This window comes from Podarcis filfolensis (assembly GCF_964270895.1).
Source record: "Podarcis filfolensis genome assembly, chromosome: 4".
NCBI lineage: Eukaryota > Metazoa > Chordata > Lepidosauria > Squamata > Lacertidae > Podarcis > Podarcis filfolensis.
This window is the reverse complement of record NC_139607.1, coordinates 52644605-52666237: the sequence shown is the minus strand read 5'-3', so window position 1 is coordinate 52666237 and position 21633 is coordinate 52644605. Positions and strand designations below refer to the sequence as shown.

The following is a 21633-nucleotide window of genomic DNA, read 5'->3' as shown; positions in this document are numbered from 1 at the left end:
AGACTTCGGTTGCATGCGAAAATTTCTTTCCAACTGGTTCTGTTCTTTTTCTCCAAAGCCATCCTACTTTGTAGCAGGAGACACCAAGGAAAAACTAGTGAACACATCAACACAAATGCATTGTCCCAACACATACAGTGGTACCTCAGGTTAAGAACTAAATTCGTTCTGGAGGTCCGTTCTTAACCTGAAACTGATCTTAACCTGAGGTACCACTTTAGCTAATGAGGCCTCCCACTGCTGCCATGCCACTGCCGCGCGATTTCTGTTCTTATCCTAAAGGAAAGTTCTTAACCCGAGGTACTATTTCTGGGTTAGTGGAGTCTGTAACCTGAAGCGTCTGTAACCCAAGGTACCACTGTACACCCACACTGCATATACTTGCACATTCAGGGTCCCTTGGAGATGAGAATCTGCAGACTAAATTGTATTCTGGAAATCTAGTTGCCAAGGAAGCAAAATATCACACACACACACACACACACACACACACACACATCAAATTCATACATAACAAAAGTATGAAATGCAAGCAGGACAAAATCAAATATTGAGAATGGTCCTTTAATTGCAGGAGATGGGTCTGCTCTCCTTGAGAACCCCACAGCTCCTTCCTTCACGTTATTTCAGATTACTTGTTCACAACAAGGAATTTCACTGGAGGGAGACAAGAATGTTGGGGGGGGGGGACACACACGCTTCACAGATATGGAATGCACTTCTCTGAGTGCTCGCTTTCACCGCAGATCAGTCTAAAACATTATATCCTTTTAAATTTAATGTAATGCAGTGACCCTTAAATGGAATTGAAAGAAATTATCAGCCTGTGTGGTGTAATAAGACAAGCTTGACTTCCTGAGTTAATTACAATATGGGTATAGGTAAAACACACTTCAGAAGTGCATTCCTGGAAACTTGCAGCATTTATAAGTTATTTGCAGTTGTAATGTGCAATATATTAAATATATTTGATGCTGTCAAAAATGCACATTCAGTCTAGAATGTCTCCCATTGAATTCAGTTGGGTGTAATTGTGAAGAAACAAGTGCACTATGTTGCTGTTAGTGATTGTTATAGTCTGATACAGCACCCTTGGAGGTGATGAGAGAAGAATCAGAATTCCCCCCTCCCCTTTGACATCTATTCCAGTTCCTCCTTTATTATTTTCTTGCCAGGTAAGTATAGGGGGCAATAGTCATTTACTGCACTACAAACACGTGTCGTCTTCTTTGTGTTTAAAGCCTGAGACAGCTGCAACACTGAAACGCACAGTGGAAGCTTTGATGGAGAGAGGAGCAGTGGTGAGGAATTTGGAAAACCTGGGCGAAAGAACGCTGCCATACAGAATCTCAAAGCACAATCAACGTCACACCAGAGGAGGGTATGAGTTTCACAAGCCTTGAGTCTAGTTTTTAATAGTATTTCTTGCCATGGAATATTTTTGAAAGGGGAGAAGTTGCAGCCTGACAACATTGGGCGGAGCAGGCAAGCAAAGTAGACAGGCTGGCAGAGTAAGTGGGCAGGTGGGTGGCCTTCACACTTTTCTCGCATTGCCTCCACTTGCCTGCCCGTTTGCATGCGCACACGTACATCAGGGCAAGGGGAATCCAGGATTCAAATGAGCAGGTGGCCATGCTGGGCAGGCAGAGTGAGCAGGTAGTTGGGTGGTGGTCCAGGCAGAGCTGTAGCCCTTCACATGCTCACTTTTGTCACCACCACCAGCAGTCCTCTCAAAACTCTCCCACCCACTCTCCTCCATCCTATGATCTCACTGCCGCACTAAGGAGGGAATGAAATAGAAGCAAATCTCTTTACCCTGTATTGCTGCCCACTTTCTGTTGGCGGTGCAAAGTCAAGAGGAGATAGACACTCATCTTCATTTTCCTGTCTTCCTTGAGTGGCAGTGGCAACAGAGTCCTGGGATTTGGGCAATTAGTGAGTGGATGCAAGAGTTTGGGGTGCACCGGGAGTGGTGGCAATTGGCAGTGGGGTGGCAAGTGGGGATGGGTGTGTTGAAGAATCTGTGAGGGATATGGGAGGAGTTTGAAGGAGCTGTGGTGCTATTGGGCGGGGGGAGGTTGGCAAGCAACATGAATAGGTAACCCTTAGCTGTTAAATAAATGCTCAAAGCCATGATCTAAAGACAAGGTAGGAGCATAGGGGAGAACATGGTGTGCAGCTGAGGTTTGGATGTTGCTGCAACTATTTTTACTGACTAGGGACACGGTCATCAGTTAAAGCTGTGTGTGCTGTTCTTTTCTGCATACACATATCACTTCTTTGGATTGAAGCCCAGGTACAGGATTTACTGTTAAGGGCCTCTTAATTTCCATTGGGTAATTAATGTAACTTAGATACACTTTTCATTTCAGAATTAAACTGTTTCTTTCCAGAAGTAGACTCCACAAAGCACACAAATCTGTTTACTTAACAATTCCAAAATGAGGCACACAGTAATTTGGGTAGATAATTTCATTGTTCATATTTATCTGCTAGTTAATGCAAGCATTGATTCTTTACTATTTCCTTTGTTAAGAAATGCCCTTCATGTAGACACTTCCTTTCCAAGGTAACATTTTTATTTCACCAAAGCCAGTTGGAAACGATAATTATTTATCTTTTGAGATACTAATTCAGGGTTGATTTTATTCCCTTTTGTGTATCTGAAGCAAAGTATATTTTTGAGGGTGTTTTTAATGGTGAAATCATTATTAAAGATGGCTGTGCACAAGTAAAAGAAGAATTATTATTGTAGTTACTGATTTTAAGAGAAATATCTTCAGCCCAAGAAAAAAATGCCTTGGCATTTGAAAATTAAGATGCATTAGATAAATGATTACAGTGGACTGCAGAGTTTATCCTATAATTGCTTAACATTTTGCTGTTAAACTCCCTGAGAATATCTTTTGAAAGAGAAATGCCTGTAAGCAAGAATGGAGAAATGTTGCTAGGCAACCAGGGTCGCACAGAGACTTCATTCAATAATCAAAATAACAACTTGCAGTCTTTCTCCCTGGCATTTGAAGATACAAATGTGCACACCTTGATAGGCAGCCAATGCAGCTTATTACCTGTTTTCCCTTGCGGATATTTCAAATGATACTGCTGCACAAACTGCAGAGATGCACCTCTGAAATGATAGCCACTCAAAACATATTCATATTTTAAGAGTTTATTATCTTGTATTTCCCTCCCTTCCAATAATCTATATAGTTATATATTTATAAAGAAATATATTTCTTTATAAAGAAACATATTTCTAACCTGCCCTTCAGTACTAGCTCATTTCCCCAAGGGGGGGCATGTAAAACACACATTAAAACCAAGTTTGAAAAACAAACCAGATTAAGAGCATATCTTGCAAACCATGAGGAGTGGAATCAAACCTTTCCAAGTTAAAAAATAATTGAGAGCAGTGCAGAATAAAAGCATTTTTAGTGTCTTCCTGAAATTGCGGAGATGAGGTCCATCTAACCTGCCTTGGCTTGTGGTTTCCATAGTCAGGGCACAGCCACAGAAAAGGCCCTGTACATTGCTAAAGAAAGCCCACACCATGGTTTAGTTTCAAAAAACAGAACAAAACACTTTCTCTTGCAAACACCCCACACAGGAAGCATTCCTGTGCCTAAGGAGCTGCATGTCGATAGGCATGTGGTGAGATAGGAGCAGAGGAAACTGTCTTAAACTGAGCCGGACTATCTAGGTCATTATTGCCTACACTGACTGGCTGTGACTTGGAAGGTTTGCATCTAGGTCTAGGACCGTTTTCAGGTAGGTCCTGGGTCCTACTACTGAGTTACGAGCCTTTCAGCTGCATCTGTTTTGTTTCATGTGCATATGCCGTGCAACCTCACCAAACTCAATAGGTCCCTCATGTTTTGCATCATCTTCTTGATTGTGTGAGAACAAGCAAGTATTGATGTGCGTTGGCATCCAAACTCTGGCAATAAGTGCTACAGCTTGCGCTGTGTCTGGAGTTGCATAAGAGTTCAACCCGAGTTTAAATTTACCACTCGCATTTGTGCTGTTAAACTGATGATGTGACACAGGCGCACAGCGTTCTGTTCAAGTATTTTCAAGGTGGGAGATACTGTGCATGTGCTAAAATCTGTTGGTGCTGTACAGCAGATGTTGAGTGCACTTAAGTTCCATTAGCTGAGCACTTGATTTCAATAGAAGTGCATCTACTTTCTCTTTGAGTGTGCCCTATGAGAAAAGGATTGGGGATTAGATAGGTAGTGGCACTTCAGAGGCAGATTTCTAAGTTGCAGTGAATAGAATCTGCATTGCCAGTGCGAGTCTACCTGAAAGGCAAGCAAATAAAGTTGATGGAGTCCACTAACACTGTTCACTTTTGTATTTTCATCCATTACAAAATTTCACTTAGAAATAAAAAAGCTGATCCATACAGGATCTCTATTGTGAGCAGTGTTCACACAATGTAGTGATGGCCACTTGATTATGATTTTATGGTCATGCCATTTCTATACAATATTGGTCTGGTATTTGTAAGGGTGAAGGGTGGCTTCAAAACATTTTTAATCAGTAAATAGCTTAGATAGCTTTAAAGCTAGGCTAGACAAATTCTTGAAGCATAAGTGTATCCTTGCTATCAGTCATGATGCAGTCCTCTGGTCCAGAAGTAGCAGGGCCAACTGCCCTGGACCAAACGTTTTACTATGTTTTTATATGTGCTGTAAGCCGCCTGGAGTGGCTGGGGAAACCCAGCCAGATGGGCGGGGTATTAATAAAATAAAAGCAATAACAACTACTACAATAATAAGGCTATTGTCTTTACGTCCTGTGTGTGGGCTTTCCAGGAAACGGGATGTCTGATTGGAAGAACCATCAGCTTGATCCAGCAGAGTCCCATCTTGCATTCATACAAAAAAAAAGTTCTTTAGCTTGTGTACTAGAGACAATTCTGCTATGTAGAAAGCATACAAATAGATATGTTGCTGTTGAAATGATGTTACAATTTGCATGTATATGTTTTGCACAAAAAGCCATGAAAGGAAAATAGATGTCTTTTGAAAAAGCTTAAGGTACGAAAACTGAATTGAAGCAAATTGTCCTCGGTGTTCGCTATGAAAGGGGTGGTTTGTTGTTCTTGTTTCTTCTTTCCTGGATCATGGCAATGTCTCTTTTAAAAAAGAAATTCAGTTGTGGACATAAACGTCTACCATATGGCAGGTTTCCTAGCACATCGAATCATGAAATTATTGCTTAACATTTTTCTTCTCCCTTTCATTCTTCATAAATAGACTTGCATTCTATGGGATACTAGAAACTGCCATCAGTTGATGTTGGCTGGTGGGTATGACTGTGCTTTTCAAGGGCTTTGCCTGATTCTTCTGAGATGAAATATCCTTAAAAAAATATATTCCTCAGTACATTGGATTGGAGTACACCCTAAACTTCCAAATGTGAAGCCGTTTGTTTTGCCAAGTGTGTAAACACTTAAGTTGCAGTTGTTACACAAAAGGCAGCTAAAGCTGCAGTCCTAATCCCATTTACCTGTGAATACGCCCCATTGTACTTGGTGGAACTTGCTCTATGAAAAAGCTTCGTCCTTATGATCTGTGCTGTGCCCAACTGAAGGATTCCTTGCCCCCTAGTCCAGGTGGTATTTTGAGAGGCAAATGGAGGGTTCTGTCCCACTTCTCTTGCATAGCAGTCAAGAGGGGATGGACTTGGCCTGCAAGCAAAAGCTGACCATGTTTCAGATTCAGATGTTAATATGGCTCATTTGATCTTTTGCAGAAGTGTCCAGCACCTTTGGGATTCCCAGTTTGGCTCTTGCCCATTAGTAGACAAGAAGTTATTCTAGCGTGTCTCAGCCACACAATCGGTGATATTCATCTTGACTTAATAAGCCTTCTGTGGTGTAGTCTAAAAATTGTGAAGGCATATTGGAAAGCTGAAGCTGACTCTTTATAAAACATGGAAATTTCCTGGGCACGATCTTAACCAGGTTCTCCCTTGGGCCCTCATTCACACAAGATCAGCTGAGAACTGCTTTTCCCAATAGGATTCCAAAACAAGCCTGGTCCAGGTGTTTCTCTGGTGCTGATTAACTTTGATAAACCCATTCGGGAATATAGTTGTCTAGTATATTATATTTTAAATCCCTGGATTTAATATTGGCCTGGATACAGTTCAATATCCAGTCGTCCTTTCTTACCACTTGTTTGATCTGAAATAGGTCTTCATTCAACTATTTGCAGAAATGTTATTTTGGCAGTATTCTTACTGTCCCATCACATTTTATGCACAACGCACCAAAATAACTAGGGTTTCTGTACTGAGTCAGCAGAATCGTCCTGATTTTTTGTTTTTCTGTACCGGTTTTTGCTGCTGGTGCCTGGAGAGTTTGAGCTGTACTTCTATCAGTTTTGCCTGCAAATGAATGTTACATCTCTGAAAATAGATCTTTGCCGCCTCCTCTCTTCCCCAACCACCTTTCTTCCCATCCCATCCTCAAACCACATGCACCAGGTCTTGTTGCTTTGCATGAGAAACTGTAGTGCTACAGTACTTACATACCTGATCATAACTCATTGCTGAACATGGAGCTGCTCCACACATTATAGAGCTGCTGGGTTGCACAAAACACAATCGGTGCTGGCTTGATTGCCTACAAACAGAAAGTAAGTTCCAGCTCAGCTCTTAAAGTGCAGTTGCTTTTTCTTTTGTTTGTCTGCCTGGGGCATACCTGGGCTATAATTCCAAAAGACAAAGGTGGATTTTCCTGATCTCTTGTACACGGATACATACCAAATCCATAGACTGGCTCCAATACTGGGGGTGTTTGATACAGCTAATAAACTTGCATGCTGCAAGTTGCTATGTTTCTTGTATCTCCAGATAACATTTCTTGCTGCTGCTGAAATGGCAACGACAAAGAATGCAGCAGCAGCATCTCATCTCCCCCATCCCCCAATGCTGCCTTCAGTTATCATCAACAGCAGCACAGTGGAAATTTCCACTGCCTGCCTATATGAGCAGAAGAGAACACGAGTTGCAAGCCATTTTGGAGCAGAATCCATTTCAGTTTTAAAGACACAATGGAAAGCAGCCCGCTATTCTCGTTTAGCAAGGTAGTAGAAAAATTAGTAAAATGTAACAGGAGGGTTATGTTGTGAGTGTGTCATAATTATTCCCTAAAAGATGCAGACATAGAACATACATTCTATATCTTTGTTTCAGGAGGATTAGATGAGCACAAATAGGAAAATGTTAAGGTTTTGTTTCTTTAAAAGAGATGGCTCTTGAATTTTTCTCTCACTCAGTTTACAGTAATACCTCATTAAGACTAAATGCTGCAAGCTCCATATGAAAGGAAATAGGGCAAACCTCATTTATGGAAGTCAACTAACAGCACAATCCTTTAGATGTCTATTCAAAAGTAAGCCCCACTGTGTTGAATGGGACAATCCCCAGAAAGTTAGTATTGGATTACAGTCTACTAGACCACTAAAATATTATTTTCCTTTCCAGAGACTTGGCAGTCGAATATCAATAAAACAGCAGCTAAACACACTAATTTGAAACGTGCCTTTCCAAAGGCTTTTTTAAAATTGTGGCATGGGGCAGCCAACTTGCACATTCTTAGGAGGAAGTTTCATAATGTTGGGGCCACTACTGAAAAGGCCCTGCCTTAGAGCCTGCCAGGCTTAACTAGTCTTGATGGCGGGCCAGTAATTACTTACAAAAACAGAGAATTCTATTTAAGAGGCATTCTCACTTTTCTTCCTCTCAGGATGAAGTGCCTTTTCTAATATGATGCTTGCTGCAGTATGGGCATCATACCCCAGAACTATTGTTTTTCCTCATATGGAAATTTATGTAGTTGTAGTTGGTTGATCATTGAAAACTCGTATGATGATGATTTATTTAACCAAACTGGTATCCTAGGATACTGTTCTACTTTTCTGAGAGTTTGATTTGATGTCGTACACAGATGTGTGAATTTCTTTTTTCTTATTTACTTCAATTCACTGTAAAACTTTGAACAAAATATAAATTGAGCATGTGCATAAAAACACCAGTGGCTACTTTTGAGGGGAAAATAGATTGTGGAAGGGGAGGGGTCAGTTTGGACTGGAAAAGTGGTGAGCATGTATGTTTAAACCATTCCCCTGCTTGCTATCTTTCACTACTGCAGTGGAAACTTGGCCCTCCAGCTGTTTTGGGACTACAACTCCCATCATCCCTAACTAACAGGACCAGTGGTCAGGGATGATGGGAACTGTAGTCCCAAAACATCTGGAGGGCCAAATTTGGCCATCACTACACTTTTGGTTGGCCTTCACATAGGGTTCCAGATGCATGTTTGCTTATGCAATCTTGCCTAGAATTCCACTGGAGAGAGACTGCAGTAGAAAAGAGGTGGGAAGAGTTTGGGAACCTATCCCATCCCAATCCTTCTTTATTCCAAGTAGTTGCTTCTTCCTAATGGAACCAGGCACTGGTTTTGTCTCCCATTTCAAAGCCAGTAGTTCCATCCTCAAAAAGAAGCTACTATAGCTTGTAGAAAAACGACTGGGTGTTGATATGATCACAGTGAAGTTTTGAAAATCACTTTGCTCCCATGAAACAAATTTCCAGGATTCTTCCTTGCACTTGAGTGAAATAGAAGATCTGAAATGTTCTTGCACATGGTAAACATTCCGTTCGTCAAAGTAGACGTTGGCAAACGGGAGAATGTTTGCCTTGATATCAAGAATTCCGGGCAGTACTAGAAGTGTGTGAAAATTAAATCTCTGCATTGTTGCCAAGGTTGCAGAGAACTACAGTATGGTATGCAGAGCCTCTGAATGAATGCCAAGACTCTTAAGTCGGTGTTGCCTGTCTTCAGATGTGGCTTCTGTCCTCAGTAATTTGAACTTTTAAAGCAAAAGGACAATAAATACCTGCTGCTTTGACCTGTTTTTTTGCTTCCCATTTCTAAATAGAAAAATGCCATCTTGCTATAGCAAATTTTTGATGGGAAGCATGCATATCTTACAGTATGTAACTAGATTCTCTGATATCGGAGATCATATGTGTAGCATGATGGTGCTCTCCAGTTGTATAGGGAGGAAGAATGCATGGAATACATAGTCTCTCATACAAGCTCTATCCTTGTTCAGAGCAACAATAAAATGATACTCTGGGGGCTTGCCCTAAATTCATAAAATTTATACTAGAATGCCTCTTGGAAATGCATTTCTTTTCTGGAACTTTGATCTCTAGAAGTTCAGACACTCTCAAGATGAGCTTGGATCTGTTGTGATTATAAAGGAAAGGGTTATGTAACTTCTGGCATTTTTAGTGGATGCCAACTTAGAAGGCTTTAAAAGGGAATTGGGCAAATTCATGGAGTGAGTATGAGTCACAAAAGGTATATAATGCCTCCGGGATCAGAGGTGTGATGTCTTTGCATACCATTTTGTGGGAAACAGCAGCAACAGGAAAATGTTGCTGCCCTCATGCCCCATTGGCATGTGGTTTGCCCCTTTAGGAAATGCTGCGCTAGATAGACCTTTGTTCTCATCCACCAGGGCCCTTGTGCTCTTTCATGCTTATAGCTTTGTTTTTATTGTATTCTTCTTTATTTCCAGGTATTTTTTGGTAGACTTCAATTCTCCACCAACAGTTGTTTCAGCCATAAAGGACCATTTAGGACGTGATATTGATGTGATCCGGTCTTCCATTTTAAAGCACCATGTGGCAAATTCAGAAGAATGCATGGGCATGATACCAGACAGCACTGAAGATAAGCTAACAAAGATGAAGAAATAGAGGCATTGCTGCCCCTAATTTGAACCTAGTTGTAAGGATCTGTGATTTATGCAGTGTGCATAGGTGTGTTACTTTTGACTATTCTGCAGCAAATGAAGTTTTATATATATACTTTGTATTTTAAAATCAGGGCATTTTCCCCCAAAGTATTGCATCTGTTGCTGAAGTTTATCCTGCCCTAGAAAATTCAGGATGCTGTCTTAATACATGCTTTAAAAAGAAAAAGGAAAAAGCGAGTCCCATTGAACAAAATAGGACTTGATCCCAAGTAAACATTCACAGACTCAAACTGTCAAGCTACCATTGTTTTTTTCAGTTAGGACCTTTGAGATATCATATACTTATACAGTTATAATGTTCTACCATGATGTAAATAACATTATAATAAAATAAAAATTTGTTAATGAATGTAATAATGTAATAAAAAAATACAAAAAGGACATTTAATGACTGGTTTATAAAGGAACAAACATTTAGTAAATGAATTCTGATCACTAGCATATTGTTTTCAATGCATTTAAGTGCTGCTGGGTACTAGTTCATGGAAGTTAAGAAAATAATATGGCTATACAAAAATGTACATTGCAGTGTTGGTTTTTTTTTTTTTTTACAAAATAGAACCAGACACTATCTTGATATTTGTTTTTAAAATATTCCTAAATATAACTGCTGGCTGCTGCTTCTCCATTTAGAAATACTAATTGTGTGGATTAATAATAACAATTACCTTAGCTTAGTGGATGGATAGATTCAATAAAGCCTTAGCAATTTCCTAATTTTATTCTCATTCCATGTTTTTCCTCCATAAGACCCCAGTAAGATTTCCAGTGCTGCTCCTTTTTTTAAGGTTAGGGAAGACTTCATTTTTTAAAATGTTTACATTTTTATTTGTTTTCAATGTAACAAGTAACAATAAAAAAATAAGGAACAACACCCTTCCGCCAATTGAAAACAAAACAGCCATACACAAATAGGATTGTATACACATGTATAAAAAGGGTGTACCGAAGAATCTTGATATACCAAGACTAAAGAAAAAAAGAGACCACACAACGAAAGGACATATGAAAGCTCAGAGTCAAGGTAAGTGGTCAGACCAAAAAACCAAGTGGCAACACAGAGGACATTTAGTACATCCTGCTTGCGTAAGGTAAGGCAAGAAGGGCCACCCACAATTCCAAATTCATCGCATTTTTATCAGAAATTGGTTAGCCTGCTCCATTGGGTCAGTTACAGAAGACGGAAAGTTTATGTTTGAGGTTAAAACAAACTTTGTACAGTTGTACCTTGGTTCCCAATCTGTTCCGGAAGCCTGTTCCAAAACCAAAGCGTTCTAAAACCAAGGTGTGCTTTCCCATAGAAAGTAATGCAAAATGGATTAATCCATTCCAGACTTTTAAAAACAACCCCTAAAACAGCAATTTAACATGAATTTTACTATCTAATGAGACCATTGATCCATAAAATGAAAGCAATAATCAATGTACTGCACAGGGGTACCTCAGGTTAAGTACTTAATTCGTTCTGGAGGTCCATTCTTAACCTGAAACTGCTCTTAACCTGAAGCACCACTTTAGCTAATGGGGCCTCTTGCTGCTGCCGCGCCACTGGAGCACGATTTCTGTTCTCATCCTGAAGCAAAGTTCTTAAACCGAGGTACTATTTCTGGGTTGGCGGAGTCTGTAGCCTGAAGCGTATGTAACCCGAGGTACCACTGTACTATAAAATAAATAAGATAGTATTGTAGTTGATAGAAATTAAAATTACTATTTTTTCTTATGTGCACTGATGATAGTCATTGATGGGAAGGGGGGCTTTTATCCATTTCTTCAGTCACAATCAGTAGCTGAACTGGGTTACACACAGTCACAAAAACGAAGTCACAAGTCAGTCCCATAAAATGAAGAACAAGTTATAGTCAAGCGAAAAAACGCAACAAAAATGCAAAAAATGCCAAGAACAAATCTCCAAATATCACTTCTGTGTTGTGTGTGTGCTCGGGACTCAACAGCCGACAGACTCTGATTAGCAGCGGGGGACTCAATTTACAAACAACACACACTCATCAGGAAGTAGAACATGTTCAGCTTCCAAGGCAAAGTTCACAAACCGGAACACCTACTTCCAGGTTTGCAGCGTTCTGTTTCCAAGTTGTTCATAAACTAAGCTGTTCTTAAACACTTCAAGTCTGGCTTGAGCCTGAAAGTTTACTGTCATATCTGCTGGTAATCTGTTGATTTAAGAACAGGAATGTTGTGAAAACCCTACTATACCACTGTTGAGGTAAAAACAGGTCATCGTGCTAAAAAAAACAAACCCCAAGGAAAAGCTAAAATTGGGAACCACTATGTGTCCTTTCCGGTGACAGCTAGAGCAACCACAGCCACAAAGATGATGGATTCAAAATACTAAGCGGGTGCCTTGACCAGTCATCCTGCCAAATACAGCAAAGCCTTTATATACTAGTGTTATCTTAGTTCATAAACGTGCTTCTCTAAATCAGAACTTTCTGTGTGAATAGTCCATTTGATGTAGTAGGTAGTTCACACTGATACATACTCGTGTCTTCCAATCACCCCATTCCACATGCACACTTTCTTTCTCTGTTCCCAATATAAATTAACTGCTGCTCAGGTCAGTAATTAGCTATTTTAAGCCACTAACACGCAGGAGCTTTTAAAGCCCTGTATAACTAAATGTCTGTTTGGAGTATATGTTGACTTAATGCCAAGGGGTTTGTTTATTTTTGGGTAAATGACAGTTTCAGTAAGCTGAGCAAAAACCCTGTTGTAAAGTGTGCTAGCAATAGTGAACAGAAAGTCCCATTAGAAACACCTTGAAAATCCAAATTTTCCAGTGATATACCTTAACATTACTGGTTTTCAGTATCACTTTTGAGTTAGCTTGTATCACTAATCTTGCCAATGTCCAGATGTGTTGCATGTATACTTTGAGGAGCTGGAATCTCAGTTATTAAAAATGTGTTGGCATTTTCAAAACATCTGTGCAGTTGGTGGCAGGAGTAGAAGGATATTAGCTAAAGGTAGGAAGCCAGGGGTAAGTTTCCACTGTCAGTGATGGAAAATCGTTTTAAAAAGGTACACAGCTCCCTTTTAATGCAGCTGGAGACTAGGCCAGCCAGGTGTCTAGGAATCATGATTATGCTAGGATCTCTATTAGCATATATAGGAGTGCTTAAAATGTGGGGTACTTGGTCCACACATACCATGTTTCTTGCCAGAAACACTAGTGCCAATGCTGCAAACAGAAGAATAGAATTATCCAAGGCCTAACAGGATCTTAACTGTACACTATATATTGTTATGGGTTTGCTATCAGATTTCTGCTGGTAGGGCTGTCAAGGTAGGTTGCCTTGGGGCAATGCTTCTACTTGACAGATGTTAGCAGCCTACTGATGTGTTTCCATGGGAACAAACACGTAAACCACTTTCCTGAACACTGAAAGGGTAAAAGGTAAATTTCCCACTCTTCTAGACAAAGGCAGCACGATCCAAAAGTATGTGTGCAAAGAAGGAAACCAGCTCAAGCTGGGGGTGAAGAAAGGAGAGCTGTCTCTTTAAGTAGGGTTGCTTTGTAAGTAACAGGATGAATGCTGTGTCTCTGGAGATTCAGCACGGGAGCAGTGTACTTTGGCTTTCTGATGGAGTGTTTCATTTCTCTCTGCCTATGCTCAAACTGTATATTTGCTAATAAATGCAAATCATTTTAATGTGCTAACAAGCTTCCAGCAATGCCTTTGCATAGGGAACCAAACCTGGGTAAACACTGTTCTCCCAGAACTTCGCAGCACACAGAGAAGTAGGGTGAGCATAATATGCAGACGGGAGTCTATCAACTTATTAAATGATAAACTGCTCTTGCATGGAGTCTGAAGGCTATGCAAGACTGCACATGACGACATCCTTCCCCAGTCTAGTGTCCTCTGGATCTTCTGGTCTCAAACTCTCATCAGCGCCAGCCAAAATGTTCAATAATCAGAGACAATGGAAGCCAATATCTGGAGGACACTGGGCTGCTAGGGAAGGCTAGCTTATGGTAACCCGTGATATTTCCTCAGAAGTTTCCTCAGATTTCAGTGTGATCTATTATATGCACATTTACCTGGGACTAAGTTCCATTAAACTCAGAAGGACCTTTCTGGACACACACAGAGAGAATTGTAAGGAAAGCACAGCAAGTTTTTAAAAGGCGCTTTGGTAACGCCATATGTTTCTTCACATAACTTTGGCTTGAGCCCTGACAGTATAAAGGTTCTGGCCTGAGTTCCAGCCACCCCTGGCTCAAATTAAAAATGGGGCAAAGGAGAAGATCAGGCTATTCAGCCAGCCCTACACAGTTTTGTTGTAAATAGAATTCATGTTTTGTCTGTAGTCAGTTTGAACTTGTAAAGGGGCCCGAAAATCTCCTGTGCGACTCTTGCTACATAATCATTTGCACTTCTTTGAAGTTTGAGGAAGCCAAGAATAAAATTAATCTCCAATTTATTTCCCTGTTAGGTTTTCCCTTTTTCCTTTGGAACAGCTGTACTTTTGAAAAAGCTATGTTTCTTAGATCTCCCCACCCCCCAAATTTTTTAAAATAATGGGTGTACTACAGGCAATGACCATTTTGCATGGTGGTTGCATTCCTGATCCTTGAACGTGTTGCTGGAGCGTATGTAAACCCCCTTTTTCGGCCACTTATGGGTTGCGGTAATGCACATCTGTCATTGCTTGTACTAGGTTGCAATCATTATTGTGTGGATGCTATGCTGCTGCTGATGCATAAGTTGCCCTTCCGTTTTAAAAAGTGCTCAGAGTTGTAGACATTTATAACAAAACAAACATAATCTTACAACAAAGCTACTTTAAAACCAATACCACTAGCACAGTTAGATGCTATACTGCACATTTCTACAGGCCTACTGGATTAGATATATTTTCAATATTTACTAATAAAAATAATATATAGTAGCATCTTTGGTCCTGAATGCAAAATATTAGTACTCCAAAGCAAGCTGCGGATGTCTTCCAGCCCTTTGGTGTTTGTCTAAAACAGGGGTGGAGAACCTGTGGCCCACCAAATGTTGAAGTACAAGTCCCACCATCCCTGACCTTTGACCATGATGTTTGCGGCTGATGGGAGTTGTAGCCCAACAACCTCAGAAGTGCCACAGTTTTCCTGTCCTTGGTCTAGACTCTAGAGCATTTACAATTTTCTTTACCTCTTTTCTGGAATATTTTAAATTATGGCATCTCAAAAAGGAAAATATTTTCACTGGCAACTCTCAACACATAGAATCTGACTAAATCATCCCTTCAACTGTCCCATATTTTTTTCAGGAATATGTAAAGACAATAAACAGAAATCCAATGTAAAGTGCTAGAGGATGGCATTAAGTGGATGTTGGGATAGTTGCAAACCTTTTTAAAGAAGGCTCTGCAGATAGCCTAACAGGCTCAGAGCTCCATATACATGATTGCACTGAAAAATAATCAATTACAAGTACAGTGGTACCTCGGGTTACATATGCTTCAGGTTACATACGCTTCAGGTTACAGACTCTGCTAACCCAGAAATAGTGCTTCAGGTTAAGAACTTTGCTTCAGGATGAGAACAGAAATCGCGTGGCGGTGGCACGGCAGCAGTGGGAGGCCCCATTAGCTAAAGTGGTGCTTCAGGTTAAGAAAAGTTTCAGGTTAAGTACGGACCTCCAGAACGAATTAAGTACTTAACTTGAGGAACCACTGTAAGCAGCATCTGCCTTTGCAAGGATAATTGGGACCACCAGGCACTGATTGTCCCACCATCACCTGCTTTCTACCAACCCCTGAGCTGGGATATATTTCTTTGACAAATTCTTACTTTATTGACCTGGGGAAGATTCATAGCTCAGTGGTAGAGTATTTATTTTATCACAAGTTCAGTGCCAAGGATCTCTGCTTATAGCATATCTGAGAACACCCTGAAGAACTGCCCCGCGTCAGAGGAGATAGTACCAGACCAGTTGTACCAATGGTGTGACTCACTCTAAGGAAACTACTTGAATAGGCGCCGTATGAGAGATCTGCTTTTAATTTAACCAGAAGCTTGCCTCTACAGCTCTCTTATGAATTGTGAAGGGGATGTGCAAGGGCAAAGACTTAGTCACAACTCAGAATACGCAATGACCTTGTTTTGTTCTGAAAGCTTGCCGGCAAAAAAGCACTCACTTTTAATTCACCCACAGAACTATAGTTTAGTAAAAAGCTAGCTTCTCTGATCCACAGATACAGTCCTATCACCATTGCCCTTCTTTAGAACTTTAGCTAAGATAAGACTGGGCAGTAAAGGATATGTAATGTGTTTACCTAGAGTGTAAGTTTCTGGTGACTACGGGACCATGCCCAGCAAGCTCACTTTAACACAAGAACCAAGGCCATGCCAACCTTCTCAATGTAAATCAAATCCAAACTGCTTGATCGTTCGGCTTGTTAACTATTAACACTTTTCTTCTTCTTTCCAAGTTGCAACAGCCGTTGGGTAAGAGCAGACTGTGGTGACCCCTGAAATGCGCTATAAATATTATTTGTCCCCCTCCATTGATTCAAAGTTACATTAGTGGCTTGCTGGGCCTAAGGAAAACTAAATCAAGGGTGGAAGGGAATAAATCAACTCATATAATTTTGATCCTGGTTGGGCGGGCTTCTCTTGGCCATGTTTGGAAGACAGGCCTCCTGCCAAGGCACTGCTGCTGCCTAGACTCTGGATGGGAAAGGTTTCGTTCCCAAAACACTTCAGAGCAAAGGTTAGAGCAGAAGGGCTCTGCTTGTTTGTTTGTAGGGAAGAGGCTGAATGAACACAGCAGAACTTATGAATCAGAGGTTTTCATTTGGAGGTCAGAGGTCTCTGTTCTAACCAGACCAGGTGTTTGAAAGAACCTTTTCATACACAGCATTTTTAAAGTACACCTCAGCGGGACAACCATGCACTTTGAGACAGATATCACAAAGGAACACAAACAGGAGAGGCAGGACAGGCTATAATCAATTCTGTCAGGTGTCTGCATGGTGTCAGACTTGAGCTTGTGCTGTAAGAAACATACACTTAAAATCTAATGCTAGTATTTTGTAGAAACTTAGCAGGAATGTTCATGGGTACCACTTGTAGGCTAGACTATAGGTCATGAGGGTATTGTCATTTTTATTTGTTGAATTTCATACATTGTGTGTTGCAACAAACCCTGTCTAAAATGTCATGTTATATTGCATCATAGAAATAAACAGGCATGCAAGAAGGACATTCTTGCTGAATAATCTGTGAATAAAAACATACTGTATTTTGTTTATTTCAGCATACCGTATCCCATGTTTTCTTTTTTCCTTCTAAATAATTTTTATTTGGTTCCACAAATTCATTCACATTCATATTCATCCATAGTAAGATAATAATAATTCACAAGATTCTTCTGAATATCAAGACTTCCCTCTTCCCCTCCGTGGGTTCTTTGAGTAACTTTTTAACTTTTAATAAGTCCATCCAGTTTACTGTCCTCCATAGTATCCAAAATCTATGTGTCATTGCAAGAGTTATTTAAAACCTGCTAAGAGTTCAAGTGTTTACAGTGCTCTTTCAAATATAATATCAATTTGTCCCAATCTTTACTGAAGTTTTGATCCTCCTGATTTCTGATTTTCCAGGTTAATTTTGCCATCTCTGCGTAGTCCAGTAGTTTCGTCTGCCAATCCACCCTGGTAGGTACCTTATCGTCTTTCCAGCTCTGGGCAAGCAGTATTCCATGTTTTCAATCCAACAGGCTTTTCAGAGCAGTTTACAATAACACATTAAGTATCTTTAGCAAAAGAAATAGATAAAACTACAAACTGGCAACAATATAAGTCAGTTCATATAGGAAGCTGCCTCACACTGAGTCAGAGTGTTGGTCCTCCTTGCTCAGTTCTCTGTACACAGACTGGCAGTAGCTCCCCAGGGTTTTAGGTAGAAGTCTCTCGCAGCCCTACCTGGAGATGCTGGGGCTTGAACCTGTGACCTTCTGCATGCAAGGCAGATGCTCTACTACTGAGCTACCACACACAGAGACCAACTGCTGATAAAATTCATTGCTGGTCATTAGATGCAGCAGCTTTTGCCAATCCTGGTGCCCTCCAGCTGTTTTGGACTATATCTACAAAGAAGCTTAAGGGTACTGGGTTGGCAAAAGGCTGGAGTACAACAATACAATGCAATTTATATGAGTCAACTACGATTCTGAATAAATTAACCACATTATGACTAGACCCAGTAGAGCCCCTCTGGGTGCTTGTGAAATGGCTGAATATATTTTTAAAATGTAATGTTCAAATAAAGATCCCAATCAGCTTCAAAATTAATTCTTCTGTGAAGATCATCTTATTTTCACAGTCTGTTATCAGTACTTCTTTTATATTCTTCTAAGCTTCTGTAGAATAATATTTGATCATTAAACACCACAGGAAACATATCACAGGCTCTGTTTTTCTGCTTCATTAGCAGAATCCTTTAAGTTTATAAAAACTGCTTTCATTTCCTTAGGCTCTTTCCCCTCCTCACTTTTGGCGCTAAAAATTTCAGATGTGACAATAAATTGGGGAACACTCTCATGATCCCTTTCGGAGAGAACAGCACTCTATCTCTTTTCCCCTTTGTTTTTCTTCAGCATTGAGGCAGATGAGCAGTTGATGTTAGGTCACAATCTTGTTTCCCTTTAGCATTCCTTATACTAGTTGGCTCAAACAAAGGGCGATGGCTTGTTTTGTATTGTATGGGACATGGTGAAGTCATTGTGGCTCCCTTTGTTTCCTTGATTATCTTAACTCTAAAAAGTGTTTTGATACGGACCTTCCATCTCTGAACAACAATGGTTCAAGAAGTATGGTGTGGAAAATGCAAATGGGAACTTTGGGTATGATCAGACCAGCTCTTTGTGCAGGTTGTTTTGTCTTCCGTTTGTAATGCTGTGAAGCCCTCCCCAAAAGCCTGTTCTGTGCTACTGTACATATGGGGCTGGGAGGGATCCTGCTGTCAGACGCGTCCTGTGATAGCAGAATCCAGGATGGCCTGAGCATGCCAACCTAGCAGGCTCCTTCCTCTCTTACTCCAGCCCCAGCCTCAAAGACAAAGCCCACTAGGCTTAAGATGTCTTCATCTCCACAGAGCAGCACAGCATGCAGGGTGCTCTCATATCACTTGGCCCCTATACATAACAACAGGACAGGTGTGTGCTTTAGTCTGGAGCACAGGTAAATGCCATATGGTTGAAGGATCATCAAATAGTTTGGACAGTAGCTTAAGGAAGAGACAGGAAAGCCATAAATACAACTCTGATAGGTGGCATATGGGAAAGTGGACAATTGCGGTAGTGTTGAGATGAACTGAAAAATGAAAGCAGAAAGTACAAATCCTATTTATATTTACTCAGAAGTAAATCCCATTGAGTTTGATGAGACTTGCTCCCAAGGAAGTGTGTACAAGTTTGGAGGTTTAACCTTGAATCATTCCCACATTTCAGTAATTAGTGGAAAGGTGACGTGAGCCACAAGGATGAAATGCCATATTATATAAGAAACATTTCTTTAGGGTAGGGAAAATGTCAGGGAAGCAAAAACGTGTGACTAGAGAACAACAAAAAAGGATGGTAACAGATGGGGAGCAAATGAAACAGTTTGGAAATGATGAGGTCTCTGAAGTTGATTATTGGTGTGGAAAAGCCAAAAGGGAGACGTGATAAGAGAGAAAGGAACATGACCAATGATGGACTTGAGAGAGAGAATTATTAGCAGTGAGGTTAGCAGGTGAACAGACAGGGATTCAGTGAGTGGATGTATGTATAGATAAGAGTGTGAGAGAGAAACAGATTGCTTGCAAATCTGTAATGTGCAAAAGATAATAAATGTCTCCACTAGAACAGATGTCCCCATAGTGCAATGTTGGTGTCAAAAGAAGGGGAGATTAAAAGAAGTCTCAGATGCAGCAATAGCACATTCATTAGGAACATTCCACAAAGAAACAAGTTTTGTGAATATCAGTGAAAAGTGCCTCCATTCCATGAATGCAGAAGAAATGTCTAAGACAAGAGTTTGAGGGGGGGGGCTGCTATATTCGGGTACCTTGTAAACTTCAAGAAGATGAATGGGCAGATGGACTTCAACTGCGGATGTTTGGATATTTAGTTATTTTGCAGTTTTCTAAATAAGAACATCCATCTATCAAATTTTTGGGTTTGAATCCATCTGACCTCCCTCTCCCTGCTCAGTCTGAGTCTCACAGCTGCAAATTCCAGTTTTATCTTTTTAATGCTCTAAATATATCTACTGTGGGATTCTTTTCTGAGCTATTTCAGATGGTATGTTAGAAACAACATGCTTTGAGTGAACTTCCATATGAAGTAGAACACCTTTTGCCCTCAAGAAGGTGAGCTGCCAAAAGGTGCTGGGCATACTAGATTTTCCAGTAAATCTCTCCATTTTGAACATTGGCTTTGCTTCTTTTCTTTAATATCCTGATTGTGAGTGCCCACAATACATTGACCTTATTTATAGCAGCCGAAACATAAGTTTGATATTTCAAGAGTTTGAAGTTGCACCCTTGGTCCTTTTGTGTTTCTAAGCAGTGATGTTGGCATTGTATTGCTCCGCCCTCAGCACAATAACTTGTGCAAAGCCATTGATTAAAGCTTCCTATTGATCATCTGTATGCTAAACTGGAAGGGTCTTGAAAAATCAAGTACCTGGTCAGACAGTCTATCCAATACTAGTCATTCAGCTATCTGCAGTATGGACAGCTGGGAGCAGCTAGAGGACACAGCATGAACTGAGATCACAGACGGGCATGGAACGTTGCCACTGCTTCCACGTAGCTTGCAGGTAGTGGGAATTCTGTGAAACTCTACAACCTTAGATAAAGCTGTCAAATTCCTTCCTGTTGACACATTTTGAATCCTACAGAGCAAAACCTTGCACTTGTTAATGCCCAAAGCAGAAACATTCAACGTGAATGCACAATTGTAACATAAAACTGAGAGTCTGTATCTATTTTCTAAACCGAAAACCCACAAATGTTGCAAGCTTTGTATGCTTAATGTTGTTTACTGTTTACATTTGTACTTTGTTATTAGGCTGCAACACTTCATTAGTTGTGACTCCTCTCAAATTCCCTTATTTGAGGCATCTCTGGATTTCTTACATACAGAGAAACCTGTGTGGTGGTATATATGTGAGGTTTGGTTCTCCTGCTGTGTTTGCTGAGACAGAAGATGAAGCTACACATCATGAGGCAAACGTAGGGTTCCTAGCCCTGTGCTCAACTTTTAAACCTAAGTCAAGGGGAAAAGGGAACTTGTCAAGAACTGATTTTCCCTCACAAATCTTCCCATGCTCCTGTATATGTATTACCTTAGCAAATTTCAGTCTAGGAACATACATATCCTTGAACCAGTACATTCCACAAATCTTAATTTGTACTTCAGAAGGATAATCACACACTGTAGGGAAAAATGCAGACAACGTACATTGACAACATTTTGGTTGCCAACTTTGTGGGGTTTAGGGGTGGGGTTGAAACTTGGTATGTGGATAAAAGTAAGATGAGTAATTTGAAATGGTTACTACTTTTGCACTATTAACAATATGCTCTCTTCTTCTTCTTCTTCTTCTTCTTCTTCTTCTTCTTCTTCTTCTTCTTCTTCTTCTTCTTTCTCCTCCTCCTCCTCCTCCTCCTTTGCCCATGCAAAAACTCTTTGCCCCCACTCTCCACCAGGGCTGTGCAACCCCCTCTCTTGCTCTCCAAATCCAATCAACCCCACATCCTCTGTCCGTGCAAAAACTCTCTCTC

At 40.5% G+C, this 21633-nt stretch overlaps 1 protein-coding gene across 1 annotated transcript in view; it reads left to right on the top strand.

The window, feature by feature from the left end:
* The window catches only part of MRPS6 (mitochondrial ribosomal protein S6), a 34751-nt gene extending 24525 nt beyond the window's left edge, over window positions 1–10226 (top strand). Inside the window, exons 2-3 of the mRNA XM_083608893.1 lie at window positions 1242–1381; window positions 9606–10226. Of these exons, the coding sequence (XP_083465019.1) occupies window positions 1242–1381; window positions 9606–9786 (321 nt within the window). The 3' untranslated portion in view covers window positions 9787–10226. The remainder of the gene's footprint in view (window positions 1–1241; window positions 1382–9605) is intronic.
* Window positions 10227–21633: the final 11407 nt, after the last annotated feature.